The sequence below is a fragment of the Microtus ochrogaster genome, linkage group LG3 (assembly GCF_000317375.1).
Source record: "Microtus ochrogaster isolate Prairie Vole_2 linkage group LG3, MicOch1.0, whole genome shotgun sequence".
Classification (NCBI taxonomy): Eukaryota; Metazoa; Chordata; class Mammalia; order Rodentia; family Cricetidae; genus Microtus; species Microtus ochrogaster.
The window spans coordinates 44,672,515-44,688,726 of record NC_022029.1 but is presented as its reverse complement, the minus strand read 5'-3'; the positions used below and the strand labels follow the sequence as shown (position 1 = coordinate 44,688,726).

Below are 16,212 nucleotides of genomic sequence, written 5' to 3'. Positions count from 1 at the left end.
CTGAAAAACTAGAATTCAATTGGTAGCTCAACCAATTGAGTATCACCTGGGAAGGTCATCACACAGCAAATGTCTTATTTCACCTCTTCAGGTAAGTTCTAGGACTCTGTTCTTTGAAACGGTACATTGAGTGACTTCAATACATGGGTGATCTAGTTCACATCTGAAAGCTACCTGGCTCTTTTGCTGAAGAGAGTTCATGAAGCTTGGCAAAAAATAAATAAATAAAAATAAAATAAACAGAAACAAGATACTCCATGAAAGTGAGCAGACCTTCCTATTACAGACTTTACCACTGAATTAGGATAGGAATCCTCATTATGCTATGCTGTCCCATTCAAACAACACACAGGAAATGTACTGGATGAGAGTGGTGTGGCATGTGCTACTCAAATGACTTACCCTGCCTTTCTATTCTGGTCTCAAGCATCTCCTGGAACCACGGTCTCACCTGACAACAGGCATGGCAGTTCTTGTTAGTGTTTTCCCACAAATGAAGAAATGCCTTCACTACAAAGCCTTCTCATCAGCAGAGTCACAGAGAAGGGACCCACTCGGGACAGTCTAGGAATAACAAACTGTTACATGGCAAGTCCTTTGACAAAGCAGCCTACACTCCAATGCTCAGTCAACTCCTAAGCTGTTTTAAACACTGGCTTTGTGTTATAGCCCTGCATAGTGCTTGGGTTTGGGTGGTCCACTAAAACTAATAACTGAAACAGAGCAATACAAAGTGTGATCCCAACAAGTCTGTTTGTTGATTTTGCTCTTACTGCTTGCTATTCAAGTCTATGACAGCTATGATTTGGTTTCCAGTAGGCCTGTTGAACTGAAATATTTAGCACCTTGATTTTTTAAACACACCAAACACAAATGCATTAAAACAATTCTATAAAAGCACTAGGTTTCACTTCCTCCTGTCCATCTCCCCAAGGAAAGGAGTTGGAGGGCATCGAAGCTGTTGCTGGAAATTAACTAGGGCGACACAACACTTTAGCAAACTTTATTCCCTGAAGTTAGGAGGTGCTGTCCTGTAGCCGTCACACCACCTCATCAGACTCCAGCCCGTGGATCTCATATAAAGTGTCCAGTATGGCCAGCTGCTTTTCCATAGCAGGGAGGTAAAGGCTGAGGTCCCTCTGCATCCCGGTACTGAAAGCTTCTTTCTGGTGGTCGCCTTCTTTTATGGTTAGCGCTGCCACAAAATCTTCATAGGATGGTGCTGCCCTCAGTGCTAACTGCAAAAGAATTACCTGTGAGGTTCTGCAACACAACTGTCACTTGCATACTCTCAGACATGCACGCACACACGCACAGACACACAGACACACACACACACACACACACACACACGGGGAGGGGGAAGAAGTGGGGAGCTGAGGAAAGCAAGGGTAAACAAATATGAATGCCCTTCTAACTCACAGATAGGCTAGAAAAGGCAGGGGTCTACTTGGGACAATTTAATGATGACTGCTGCCAGGAATCCTCACAATCAGTCTGCTGGCATGTGCATGCTGATACTGCATACCACCTGTCTAGCCTTCTGGAGTACTCTATTTGTATCTCACTTACATTTCATTTGTCTTATTGCCTATTATTTCCCAATAAGGATATTTCCTATAACTTTTTATATTTTTCTAATAAAGAAGGAAACTTGTAATATTAATAATGATTGTTACCCTGACAGGCCTAGGAGACAAACTTCTAAGCATGTGTGTGAGAGAGTTTCACGATTGATTGACTGAGGTAGGAAGAACCACACTATAAATGTGGGTGGCATCATTATGTGTGTTGGGGTCTAGGAAGAAAAAGAAGAAATGAGCCATACAGCAACATTCATCTCTCTTACTTCCAGACTGGATGCAGTGTGACCAACTGTCTCATGCTCCTGGGTACAGGACTACACTCAAAATTTAAACCAAAATAAACTCTATTTCTTCAACTGCTTTTGCTGGATACTTTGTTGCAGCAATGCTAAAAGTAACTAATACAAAAGAACTAATACCAGGAGTGGGCTTGTTACTTGATGAAACCAACCTCCTGTTTCTTGGACCTTTGGAACTGGTTTGAGGAAACAATGCAGAAGAGTGGAATTTCAGACTAGGAAAGCCTTAGGATTTATAAACAGAGCTTGGTAGACTGTTCTAGTATGTGTTTGTAAGATTAAGAAGCCAACAGAACTGTGGGCAGTGGAGGTCTAGGTGATGCAGTTTCAGAGGGAAACAAGAACTCTACTGGGAACTGGACTAGAGGCCAGTCACATTATATTCTGGCAAATTGATTATCTGGCTGCATTCTGCCAGTACTGAGACTCTGAGCGAGGCTGAACTCAAAGATTAGGCAGAGGAAATCTCAGGATAGTTTGATGGTTTAAAAGAAAATGGCCCCCAAAGGGAGTGGTACTATTAGGAGGTGTGGGTTTGTTAAAATAGGTGTGGTCTTGTTGGAGAAAATGTGTTGTGGGGATGAGCTTGGAGGTCTCTTTTGCTCAAGCTTCATTCAATGCGACACTCAGTTTACTTCCTGTTGCTTTTAAACTAAGAAGAATTCCCCAGCACCATGTCTGCCTGCACACTGCCATGATGATAGACTAAACCTCTGAAACTCTAGGATGCCATCTCGGTTAAATGCTTTCCTTTATAAGAGTGCTTATGGTGTCTCTTTACAGCAATAGAAACCCTAAGACAGAAGATGGTACTGGAGTCTGAGTATGCTGAGATAGGCATGGCCACGCTTTTGTTTGGAGAACTTTAGATTTTGCAAGTTTGGGTTAGGAAAGCAGTGGAATGCTTTTAAGAACTGCCTAACAGGCCATACCAGTCGGAGCATGGTAGACAATAGTGTAAAGGAGTGATTTGAACTGTTAGGGGCTGGCTTGAGATTTCAGAGAAGAATTTTAGTACGTTGCCTAGAGATCATGCTTGTGATAGTTTAGTGAAGAAAGTAGCTGCTTTTTGCCCTTGTCTAAAGAGTCTGCCTGAGGCTAAAGTGAAGAAATTTGGATTAATTCCACTGGCAGAAGAGATCTCAAAACAGTCCAGTATTGACTCTGCTGTGTGGTAGTTATTACTGGTCACTCTTTAACAGATTTATAAATTAAAAGGAGCAAAAAATGCAAAATTTGAGAAGGAAAGGAGCACCAGTATGTGGAATGGAGTTAAGTTCTGTGATCAAGGAGATAAACAGATTTAGAAATGGAATAAAGGGAGTAGTGACCTCAAGGCAAGATTCCATCCAGCTAAGTTTCCAACTTGTAAAAAAGAATTAAAGAAAAGTTTAGAAGCTGGGCAGTGGTGGTGCACACCTACAATCCCAACACTCTGGAGGCAGAGGCAAGTGGATCTCTCTGAGTTCAAGGCCAGGCTGGTCTACAAAGCAAGTTACAAGTCAGCCAGAGCTGCAGAGAAACCTTGTCTTGAAAAACAAAACAAAACAAAAAGAACAAACGAAGATAAAACAAAAATGAGAAAAACTTAGATTCAGGTGTGGTGTTGCACACCTTTAATCCCAGCACTCCAGAGACAAAGGGTGGTGGATCTAGGAGTTCAAGGTCAGCCTGGTCCACAGAGCAAGTTCCAGAACAGTTAAGCTTAGGCAATGAAGAAAACCATGGAGAACAGAAGGCTGGAGAAGATGTAACTGAACGAGAAAGTCATGTTCCATGCCCAGTAAGCAGCAGAATTTGGCAGCTTCAGTCATGTGGTTCTGGAGTTAAGGAAAAAAGAAAGCGGCTATGGAATTTGCCTCTGAGACTAAGGAAACCTGCTGAGGCCAGGCATGTGTCAGCACTGGCCCTGAAGGGAAGTACAGAAGTCACTGATAAAGCTGTGAAACTGAAACCTGAATTGCCATGGAGACCCCAGGATGTTGGAGATGCCAGAGCTAAGAGGGAGTAGAACAAGCCCAAGAAAAAGAAGTTGTGTTGCAGTCAACAAAGCTGCCAGGACTTGGAGATCTGAAGAGTGTTTTGGCATCAGACATGGAGATGTAGTGTTTGGTGTTTGCCCAAATGGTTTTCAGTGTTGCTTTGGTAAAGTATTTCCTCACTATGCTCCCTTCCCTATGTGTATCCTGTGCCTTTATATGTTGGAAGTATGTGATCTGCTTTTTGATTTTGATTAAGAGATTGCATGAATCTCAGAAGAGACTTTGAATTTTAAACTTTTAAGTAATTTTGAGGTTGTGATATGAGACTATGGGGACTTTGGAAGTTGGACTGAATGCATTTTTGCATTATGATATGGCTACAAGCCATGGAGTGGAATGTGATGGTTTGAAAGAAAATAGTCCTCAAAGGGAGTGGCACTATTAGGAGGTGTAGCTTTGTTAGAGTAGGTGTGGCCTTGTTGGAGGGAATTTGTTACACTGTGGGGGTGGGCTTTGTGGTGTCCTTTGCTCAAGCTTCTCACTCAGTGTGACACTCAGTTCACTTCCTGTTGCCTTTGGATCAAAATACAGAGTTCTCTAGCTCTACATCTGGCTGTACACTACCATGCTCCCTGCCATGATGATAATGAGCTAAACCTCTGAAACTGTAAGCTACCACCTCAATCAAATGTTTTCCTTTATAAGGGTTGTTGAGGTCACGGTGTCTGTTCACAGTAATAAAAACCTGAAGACAGACAGCATCCAGGCTGTAGCATGTTCTGGTCTGATTCTATAGTCAGAGAACAAAAGGGAACAGAAATGTGCTATCTGTCATAGAAAAGAAACTCAAATTTGTAGATAAGGCCAGTATCCAGAAAGCAGCTAGAATTATACAGATTAACATCATTAAAAAAAAAAAGTCTGAGACAACAGGAAAGGCACCCTGAGGGAAAATCCTGCCCAACAAAAGCTCCATCTTGTATAAATACAAATTCATGGGGAGGGGGAAGGGGAGAGAGAGGAGAACATGAGGGACGGGGTGGGGGAGAGAGGGGTGACACACAGACACCTGGTACTAGGGAAGTTGCCAGGAATCCACAAGGATGACCCCAGCTAAGAACCTAAGAAATAGTGGAGAGGGTGCCTGAACTGGCCTTCCCCTGTAATGAGATTGATTACATAGAACCTTCATCCAGCAACTGATGGAAGCAGATGCAGACATTTACAGCTAGGCACTGGGCTGAGCTCCCAGAATCCAGTCAAAGAGAAGGAGGAGAGATAATATGAGCAAAGAGATCAAGACCATGATGGAGACACCCACAGAAACAGCTGACCTGAGTTAATGGGAGCTTACTGACTCTGGACTGACAGTGGCGAAACCTGCATAGCGCCACATTAGACCCTCTGAATGCGGGTGACAATAGTGTGGCTTAGGCAGTCTGTGGGGCCATTGGCAGTGGGAACAGGATTTATCCCTAGGGTATGAGCTGGCTTTATGAAGCCCATTCTCTATGGGAGGGAAACCTTGCTCAGCCTAGATACAGGCGGGGAGGGCCTTGGTCCTGCCTCCAAGTGATGTGCCAGACTTTGTTGACTCCCTACGGAAAGCTTTATTCTCTCTGGGGATTGAATGGGGAATGGGCGGGGGATGTGGAGGGAGTGGGAAGAGGGGAGAGAATGGGAACTGGGACTGGTATGTAAAATGAGAAACGGTTGTTTAAAAAAATAAAATTAAAAAAATTAAATTCATTTGAAAGGAGACCCTAAATCGAGAATACCACAAAGAGGTTCCTTGGTTAACTACTACCACCTAGGGAAGTTTTCCCAGGGTCATCCTGGAAGACCCACAGAGGCCCATGCAACTGGATGCTGGGATGTCAGGCTACATTTTGCTGCTGACAGTAAAACTTGGGAATACTGTCCTTGTGTTACTGGCCTTACAGCCATGACAGATGCAAGAGTGAGGAAGTCACACAGGCTTGACTGAGATTCCAGAATGCTGAGGCCAAGCTACACGAGGCAAGGTTGGCTTCCTTTCAAGAAGGCCCAGGGAGCCCACTGCATAAAGCTGCCTGCGAACGGGAAGCCCAAGCTGCAATGGAGAATTCAAGATGATAGAGATGCCAGGACCACGAGATAGCCACTGAGGAAAGCTAGAGACACGGATTAGAGGTGGCTCAAGAGAAAGGCTCCATGTGCTACAGTCGCAGAGCTGCAGGGCAGGGCGGCCAAGCACTATGCAGTACAGTGAGTCTATCGTGTTCCCTAGACACCACATTTGGAGCTACAGAATTTGGAGTTTTCCCCTCTGGGTTTTAGTCTTACGTTCCCATGTTATGCCCTCCCCTCCCCCTCCAACTTCTCTCTTCTAGAACTGGAATGTCTACTCTGTGCCCTACTATGTGTTAGGTTTCCATCACCCAGCGCTTTGGCAAAATGTCTAATCACCCCAAATGCTGGCACTTCCTGGTTTGAGACCACACATGCGCCATCAGGTGCTCAGACAGTTTACATAGCCACCCAGGGCCTTCAAGCCCTACATGATATACGTGCTGCATGGTCACATGATCTACGCATGAGGCAACTACAGCTATGCAGGCCCCTGTACACTTGAGCTAGGCAGCCTTTAAAAGCCAGACATGCCCACTCCATGCTCTCCTTCCGTCCCTCTTCTGAAGAGGTAACTACTGCCTTCCTGGCCCGCACCACTTCCTCAGGCCTGCGCATGTGTCTTTCTCTCTCTTAATAAATTCTTAAAGTGGGTTTCGTGATTTGTTCTCACTTGTGCCCGGTAATTTCACTATGTATGTTGGAAGAATATAACTTAATTTTTAAAAACTCTTTAGTGACTCAAAGTTAAGGAGACTTTTGAACAATTTTGGAATTGTTAAAGACAATAAAATGATAACTTCTGAAGTTGGACTGAATGCATTTTGTGTGATGGGATGGCATGAGCGATGGTAAAAAGGGTAGACTCATGATGACAACAGTGTCAACATGACAGTATACAGGATCTCTAAGGGGACAATCTTGTGAGCACACCTGTGGGAAAGCTTCAAAGTGGGGCCAGTTAAGGCTGGAGAGATTCACTCTCACAGTAAAAGGCACTATTCCATGGACTGGGGCCTCACAGTAAAAGGCACTATTCCATGGACTGGGGCCTCAGTCTAGGTGAAAAGGGAACACAGCAGAATTCACCTCTCTGCTTCCTGACTATGGAAGTCATGTGACCAGCTGCTTGAGCTACTGCTGTCATGGCCTCTCTAACACAACGGCACCCTCAGATTTTGAGCTGAAATTCGCTTTCCTTTCTTACTGCTGTCAGGAATTTTGTTGCAGTGACAAGTAACTAATAGAGAGATAATGTTTGCTTTGGTACTGATATTATAATCATAATTTGTAAGAACCATGACGTTTCTATCTCTAGTCTTGTATAAACACCGTAAGTCTCAGGCACTCGGGACCAGGTCTGAAACCTAGGCTCACTCCGTGCTGCTTCTCGACCACACCACGTCTCTTCTCAGTGGATGACTTCCCAGGTTCGCTCCCCACCTCTCTTTGCAGTTTGGCTAGTCTGGCTATTCCCAGATGGCCAAAGCCCCTTTCTGAATTTCACTAGGCTTGGCTCTCCTGGACAGCAGAGGATCTATAATGGTTCCCCATATATTGTGAAAGCCTTGGAGAGTCCCTTCTACCCACCTGTGAAGCAAGAGTGGCTTGTATCATTGAATCTCAGATTTTTCACATACTCATTTGAAGAACTGAGCAAAGTGTTTAACTTCCTAGAACCTTACTTTCCTCAACTATAGAAGGTAGCTGAACTTTCTTTTTCTTATTTTCAAGATTAAGATCATATGAAAATGTTTTACCAAAGCCTGGCACATAATTAACATTCAGAAGACAGGGTAAGTATAAAGGTGAGAGACAGAAAAGGAAAATAAGGTAGTTAGTTATTCAAAATATAGTGTAGAAAATCTTTTAGTACTGAAGGGCAGGCCCTGTAATTTAAATGATGAAAAACAAAGAAAAGCTTATCATGGAATTTTAGAGCATAAATAAAAGGAAAGTATACATAATTCTCCTTATCTTGATGGCAGATATGGCTGATAGAGACCAGGGCAGGAGATACACATAATTCTCCTTATCTTGATGGCAGATATAGCTGATAGAGACCAGGGCAGGAGATACACATAATTCTCCTTATCTTGATGGCAGATATAGCTGATAGAGACCAGGGCAGGAGATACACTGAATTTTCTAGCAGTGATAGTGGAAGCTGGAGACAATAGTTGAGGCTTCAAAATCGCTAAGAAAACAACTGTTAGTCTAAGTCTTTACTCAGTCAGACCAGCGCTCTAGGAAAAAAGAGGCGGGGTCAATGCTGAGCTCACCTCCCAGTCTGGCTGGAGAGGAAACAGGAAGGTCAAGTGACAGCTGGGTATCAGCAAGCTGGCGGCAGAAGCTTGGCTGACATCTGTTCAGACTTGACGTGTTTGAGGATTAAGGTTCACTACTTGGTTGGCAAATTAGTCAGATTCCAGGGATGGAAAGATGTGTTCTCTGAGCCACTGAGATCGGCCAGTTGGCACACTAGAAAATGCAATAAGCCTTTCAAAGTGTGGATGACCCGAGGAGTAACTATGAGGCTGTAAGGCCAGTGAAGTTCAGACTTGACCCATCTACAGCAAGTGCTTTGTGACCATATGCTTGAACTCATGCATTGCTTAAATACCAGCAACACCAAACAACAGCAGATGGGCTAGCTCCATCTGTGTCAAGTCTCTGACTACAGCAGGGAAAGGCAGTTATCTCCATGTTAGGGGACTACTAACTTTGTGTCCCTAACAGAATCAGCGTTTAGTACATGACAGGTGCTCTAAACTGTGAGCTGTAGATGCAATGCTTGGTATTTGATAGGCAATTCTTTCAGCAATCTACTTTAAGAAAATAAGAATTTTAGTACAAGAATGTATGGGAGCAGATTCTGTGCTGCTGCTATGAACAAACTCACATATTATGGAATGTATTAGGCAGTCACTAAGAATAGGATTTATTTTTAGACTATCAAGATATCAAAATGGTCCTAACAGGGGCTGGTGCAATAGTGCCTGTTTAGCACATGAGGCTGAGGGCTTGATCCTCAACAACAAACAACAACAAAAGTCATCACAGAATCTATTAAGTATGCATAAAGACAACAGAATTATACTGTAGCAAAATGTAAAACTATGAATTTATATAATTATATATATTCCATAAACATATATATACTTATAAGTAGAACTATATATTTAAAGAAATATATAAACTAGATCAGTATTTAAAAGATTAAATCAAAATGTATTTTTAAAAAGTTAGGAAGGTCAAACAAAATGCCAGGAAGAAGAAATGGCTGGTAGTAGGTGAACATGCATACAAGTGTCTAGTGTCTTCACTGTGATAACGACTGTTTAAGAAGGGATGACCAGCCCTGCCTGGTGTACCCACACAGTTAATATTTGACACAGATAAAAACAGCAACGGCAAAATGAACCAAGAGTTGAGAATGAATAGGGCTGACAGAATGGGCAGCAAAGGGAGCCGTTAGCTGGAACTCATAGCTGGACCTAATCTCTCCTTGGTGGTACTGGAAATCACAGCCTGCACCCAGCTCTCTCTGCATGGCTGCCCAGCCTCTTATTCCCTCTAGGAAGACAGACTGCAGAGCTCAAGTGTCACTGAAACGCTCTACTCACGAGTCTTTGCTAGTCTGTGGGAGTGCTGATGCTTTCTACCGCTGACAGTCCACATTCCAAAGGCCGACAAGCATAAATGACCTGGCAATTTTTGTTTTCTCTCCAAAACTAAAGCAAACAGAAATAACAAAACAAAACACACCTTCCTGATCACGCAAACTTTAGAGGAAAGGAATGACTTACCGCAAAAACCCCGCGAACTACCCAGCCATGGTGTTGCCGTAGTGTTTTGCCATATGCGTTATCTTGAAAAAAAACAAACAAACAGATTTTTGTGAGGTGTGATCTGTACAGTGCACTGTTTAATGCACGCTTACTACTGGGTTAGAATCTAATTCCCAGGCTTTGAACCCCCAGTGCTACAAAGGAGCACACGCAGACTGCACTTTCCCTTCTTACCCCTCTTCTTTTCTTGCATTAAGAAAACCAGGCATTTTCACCTATACTGGGGCCACTGTATCTGAACTTCTTGTTATCATAGTGGGAAAATGCTCATATAGAAAGCAGTAAGTAGAGAGAAAAGGTACAGGAAACTATGACTAAATACAATTAGAATGTAATTAACTTAAAACACAGTTCTTTGAAATGTAGCCTAAGCCTGAGCCAGGCTTATGTACCTTCTCTAATCACCGTCTCTCCCGTAGCGAAATAATCTTTAAGTTCTTGACCTAATTTGCTCCTGAGATAGCAAACCTTTTTCTTAATGCCCTATAGCCTTGAATATACAATATAAAAGCCCCAAACCTCTGAAATGTTATGGAAAAACCATGGGTACTGTCTGTACCTACAGCTCCAGCCACTCTGCAGGCTAAGGCAGGAGAGTCATTCAAGGCAAAACCTTTGAGGTCAGTCTAAGCAACAGAGAGAGACTATCAAAACAAAATGTCTGAACAGGATGGCCTGAAGTTAGTCATAAAGCAAGTGTAGAGAGCTGTTAATAAAGTTATTCACATGCTATATGATAAAGATAACTGCCTATTATTCTGGTCCCAAGATATTTTAAAGTGAGATTTTAAAACTGGTATATAGTAATTTTAATTTAAAAAATTCTAAGATCAAAGGATGGTATTTTATGCAAGGGATACATTTTCTGAAATATTGAGCAACTTAATATATAGAAAATTCACATGAGGCAGAGGCAGGTGAATCTCTGTGAGTTTGAGGTCAGTCTGGTCTACAGAGCTAGTTCCAGGACAGCTAGGGCTGTTGTTACAGAGAAACCCTATCTCAAAAAGCCAAAAAAAGATACAGAAAAGAAGAAAATTCAAAACTGATTTTCCATCATTTCCACAAGATAGATATATCCTCAGAAGACAATCTGAAGCCCACCATGCACCTTCTTCCTATGTTTCATCCGTGTCTACACATCGTCTCCTGGAGCACATGGCATCCTTGGGTCATCTGCACAGCGCACTACAGGGGGGCTAGATCTTTAGCTCCATGTTTTTCCTGAGCACATCTAAGTTATCTATTCCAAACCTATCTACCTTCCTGTGCTACTCAGGGTGAGTGCGGGTACTGTACCAGTGAAGGCTTAGGTGACACTGTGACAGGCTGTACAGTCAGCTCGGCTCTGGCCAGGGCAGATGCACAGAAGACAGATCCTAGAACTACGAGCATGAGTTCCTATGTGGGGAAAGCAGTAGAGAGCACAGGACACTGTGCTCAGCTGCTAAGTACAGCACTGCCACATGGCTGCAGCTTAGAAGGGCTACAGCCTACCACAGCTTTAAAATTATGGAATTTTAGCCAATTTCTAGTCCAATATTTTGGAGAAGGCTTTATTAAAAATTTCAATGTGTATTATCATTTCCATTTTGCATAATTGGAATTTGCACAAACATATTTCTATAAAAGAATGCTTCAATATATTTTGTAACATACTTTATATGTAAGACTCAGATTATAAATACAACAGAATCCCTTGGCTATCTAGAGTCTGGAACAGGATGAGATGTCAGCATTAGTGTGGTAGCTCATGCAGAAGAGAAAAAATTAAATGCAATTATGGAGAAATTCTTAGATATAGTTGAAAGGAGAGTCCAAGGTTAAATTTATTTTTTCCCCTTAGGTACATAGTATGAGCAGGCCAGGACCTGGTTAAAGGCACAGATCCTCCATGGAAGCCTGACACTTAGCTGACTCCGGGACGGCATGTGGGAAGTTTAGATGGTACCCAGGGCTTTGGTGATGACGTCATGGGAAGAGCACTACTGACTCACACAGTACAGAGAGTACAGCACAGGCAGGCAGTGCCAGATATAGTCCTGAGGAAAACCAGTACAACAGTCATACGTCTAACCCTCTCAGCTATCTAAGGAGCTACTTGGACCCGTAATTACTGGGGGAAGGTAGTAAGACTCCTTGCTTTCCTGTGACCCTAATTCAGCCAGTGTATTAAATGCCATTATGAAAATCTGCTCTAAGCCAGGCGGTGGTGGTGCGCACCTTTAATTCTAGCACTTGGGAGGCAGATCTGTGATTGGGAGGCCAGCCTGGTCTACAAAGCGAGTTCCAGGACAGCCATGACTGTTACACTGTATAACCCTGTCTCACAAAAACCAAAAAAAAAAAAAAAAAAATATGAATATCTATAGTGAAAGCTGTTTCATTCACCAAGAGTTCAGAGTTCATCTACTACATTCCACACACTGTGGAAAGCAGTGGATTTCCAGATGAGTTAACCTTAGTCAATCCTCTGCCCTTAGAACTTACTAGATCCAGAAGGATCTGGACTGTTAGCACACCATTATCCTATAAATACGTTTATATGACAAACTGTACTCTAGTGCCAAAGGAACAGACACTAACGCAGCCTTGGTACAGCAGCCAGGGCTTTCAGGGATCCTGAAGGCTGGAGGGGGGATACAGAAGGGAAGATGAGGCAACAAATGAGAACTCATGGAACTGGGCCAGGCTGTGCAATCAGGAGCAGCTCATTGGGACAGGAAAGAGGCTGGGATCAAACAGCAAGATCTTTAATCACTAGGTCATGGATTCTGAGTTACCCAGGGCTCAGCGGCAGTTCTGAAAACATGAACATATCCCCTCCCTGGTTGTACAGTATCTAATGAAGAAGAGAAAGAGCATGGCAACATGGTGTGTACCCTGACATGTAAAAACTCACATACAGTTTTTAAATGTGGGGGCTAAAGAAACTGGTAGATTAAACTAATACACAGCATTCCAGAGAAACTCTCCTTTTTATAGAAAATGTCCCTATATAGAGTATTATTTTTATATATAAACAAACCCATCCTCATCTTAATTACAACTGTGGAGGGAACCGACAGGCTGAGACTCACTTCCTTACACTGCACAGCAAACAGTGCTGTTCTGGTCTCAAGCCTCAGCTACAAAGGCCCTGGCTGGGAAACTGCTCTGGATTCAGTGTTCTGCAACCTCTGGGGGCTCACATTTCCTGCATTATGCCACCTAAGTCAACCATTCCAAACCCTCTGGAAACCCTTCTCCATGCCCTTCTTCTAAAGGGCAGGAAGTAGAAAAGATCTAAAACATGGGCAGCAGCCTAAGGACAGGGAACATCTTACCACCTGCCACCTGTGTTTCCCACAGTCCACTCAGAGGAAGTGGCTGTTCCTTATGCCTGCACCCTGACCTTGACGGTGAGTGTTCTACCTGCTATGATGGAGAAGAGAGAAGATACAACTTGGGCTGGGTCCTAATGAAAGTCTAGGAAGACTAAAATGAAATTCAAAATATTTAGACAAACTAAAAATGCATCAAAAAGTCAAAAGTTCTTAGCTGACTACTAGGGCTGCAAGTAACTGTCATGTGAAGCTGTACAGAAATAAGATGAAGTCTAACCTGATCGAGTTTGGTTACACAAAAATGGCTAAGTAATGAGAAGCATTAATCTTCACTGGAATTCTCATTACCATGAGGCATGCTCTGTGATCTGGCAGGATTTTTTGGCCTCTAAAAGACATAAATGAACCTGGCCTGGTGGCACACACTTCTAATCCCGGCACTTAAGAGGCAGAGGCAGGTGGATCTCTCTGAGTTTGAGGCCAATCTGGTCTATACACTGAGCTCCAGGACAGCCAGGACTACATAGAGAGACCCTATCTCAAGAACCCAAAACTAAACTAAGAAAGAACTCCACGAAATCTTGTGAAGCTCTAGTGAGGAAAATCACAGGAGGAAGTATCAATTCAGTAATCAAGGGCAGATACTGAGCAAGCCCCCAGACACGCCCCATGTTAACTTGGGACACTGTCAGGAGCACACTTGTCATAAGGCAACCCTGCCAGTTTAAGGCCTGCTGTGAATTCCTGCCCCTTTATGCTTTCAGAATAATTAGTCAGGTTTTGATCCAATATTAAATATTTTCCCTGCATTCTCACTTAGTTCTGCTTGTCTAAAATGGCCTTTCACATTAAATACCTGACCTAGCATCCTTTAAACTTTTCTGTTTTGGCCCAGATCTTGGTTTACATTTACAAAGCTGTTACGAGGTACAGTGTGTGAATTTGCCTACATGTTGAGATACAGGGCAGAGCAAGTAAAGTTTAGAACAATGATGCTCAGAATGCCAGGGCTGCTTCTGCACTTCCACTGCCAAGAATGGTTTTCAAAACCTTTTGATTGTGGCATCTACAACTGGCTCCATCAAGGGGCAAACCATTGACCCTATCACTGTGATCTGATCCTCCTGAGATGATCCTGAGTGTCAGGGGACACTAACAACACAGAGCCATTGCTGAATGAGACCACCCCAATTGTTTCACTCTAATCAACTCCAAGCTCAAGAGCAAACATGGCAAAATAAAGCCTCAGGTTTCCCTCTAGGTGCTGGGAATTATTCCTTAGCTTAGAATAAGAGCACTCTTTCAGCATGTGTGAGGCCCTGGTTTGGACCCCTAGTACTGGCAGAAAACAAAACAAACAAAAACCAAACAGTTACTGTTATGGCTATAGTTGGGTACTATTTAGTAGTAGCTAAATTTAAATAAAGTTTTAGAATTTAAAGAAGTAAGCTAATTTGCTTACATGCAGCATATAAATTGTATAGTGTTTAAATGTTTTATGATATATCTGTAGGAGTCTGTATATATAACAATGTATGTGCTGGTTAGGGGACCACTTGTGGGAGTTCTACCATGTGGGTCCCAGGAATCAGAGTCAGGCCACTGGACGTGATGGCAAAAGTGCCTTTACTTGTTGAGTCATCTCGGTGGACCCTGTAATACACTAGTCTGTAAGTCAGACAAGTTAGCAGCTCCACTTACAGAGGCTATAATTTTAAATAAGACAAGCAAAGCCATTGTCCGGGAAGAAATCTACATCAAGGAGCCTCTAAGGTCTGAACAACTTAATGTAAATGGTTCTCTTAAGACCATGTTTGCCATTTGCTGTGGGACAATGGTTTGTACCCTGTCAATTGTATTTTAATAAAATGCTGATTGGCCAGTAGCTAGGAAGGAAGTATAGGTGGGAGAAGCAGGCAGGAAGTAGAGGTGGGGTGACGAGAATAGAATTCTGGGAAGAGGAAAGCTCATTCTGTAGTTGTGACCCAGTCTCAGAGGAAGCAAGATGTGACTGCTTCACCAAAAAGGTACCAAGCCACATGGCTAACTCAGACAAGAATTATGGGTAATTCTTATAAGATATAAGAATTAGTTAATAAGAAGCCTGAGCTAATGTGTCAATCAGTTTATAACTAATGTAGGCTGCAGGACCGGGAGGGACAGAAAAACCTCAGCCAATGGTGAACAAGCCTGCCTGGGGTGCCTGAGAACCTTAGCATGCACTGACAGACTAGAGCTCATAAAGTCTGGGTCTGTGACTGGCTTTTTTAAGGCCCTCCTGCTGAATACTGGCTTTTATACTTTAAAGGGGAATTCAAAGTGTGGGGAGTATTTATGGAGAAGGAGTTCAGCAGGAGTGGAAGAGGATGAGAGAAATATGGACAGAAGTGACAAAATACTATAGGTATGAAACAACACAAAAGAAATACACACACAGGTATGAAGTAAGAATTAAACCATGTCTGTCTTAGTTTGTTTGCAGCCATGTATGAGAGGTGAGGGCTAGGGTACTTTATCTCCTCACACTGACTGGTAGCAGAAAATAGGGTTATTACAAAGACACCATTTAAGACCTTTGAAATAAGCCTGAATGTCAGAATGAAATTTCGAATTCACAGTTCCCTTTCTTTTCCAAGAACAGCACTGAAGGGAGAGAGGGGAGGCCTGGCTACGATAATCTTCAGTTACATAGCAACATCAGCCTTCAGTTTCTCTTCACAGAGTCAACATCTTCTGGGGCCGGTCTGCTGCTCAAGTCAATGTACCAGCTAGAGTGCTCTGGGAATGGAGAGTGCGTGCCTGGTGTGTGTGAAGTCCTGGGTTTGAGTCCCCAGCCCCAGCACTGCAAGAACCAAGAGTGCTGATACAGGCTTATAAGCCCATCACTTGGGAGCTGGAGGCAGAGGGGACCCAAATTCCAAGGGTATCCTCAGAAGCATATTGAGTTGGAGGCCACCCTGGGCTACATGAGATCCTGCCTACAAACAAACACAAGTTCTGACTAGAGAAACAAACTAGCAGAAAGGTCAAAGCCCTCCTGTTCCAGCAGAGCAGTGTGA

At 43.1% G+C, this 16,212-nt stretch overlaps 1 protein-coding gene across 1 annotated transcript in view; it reads right to left on the bottom strand.

Moving 5' to 3' along the window:
* Nucleotides 1-992: 992 nt before the first annotated feature.
* Plekha8 (pleckstrin homology domain containing A8) overlaps nt 993-16,212 on the bottom strand; it is a 58,967-nt gene continuing 43,747 nt past the window's right edge. Inside the window, exons 13-14 of the mRNA XM_005360836.2 lie at nt 9,786-9,847; nt 993-1,238 (exon numbers count right to left, since the gene is read on the bottom strand). Coding sequence (XP_005360893.1) covers nt 1,041-1,238; nt 9,786-9,847 — 260 coding nt within the window. The 3' untranslated portion in view covers nt 993-1,040. The remainder of the gene's footprint in view (nt 1,239-9,785; nt 9,848-16,212) is intronic.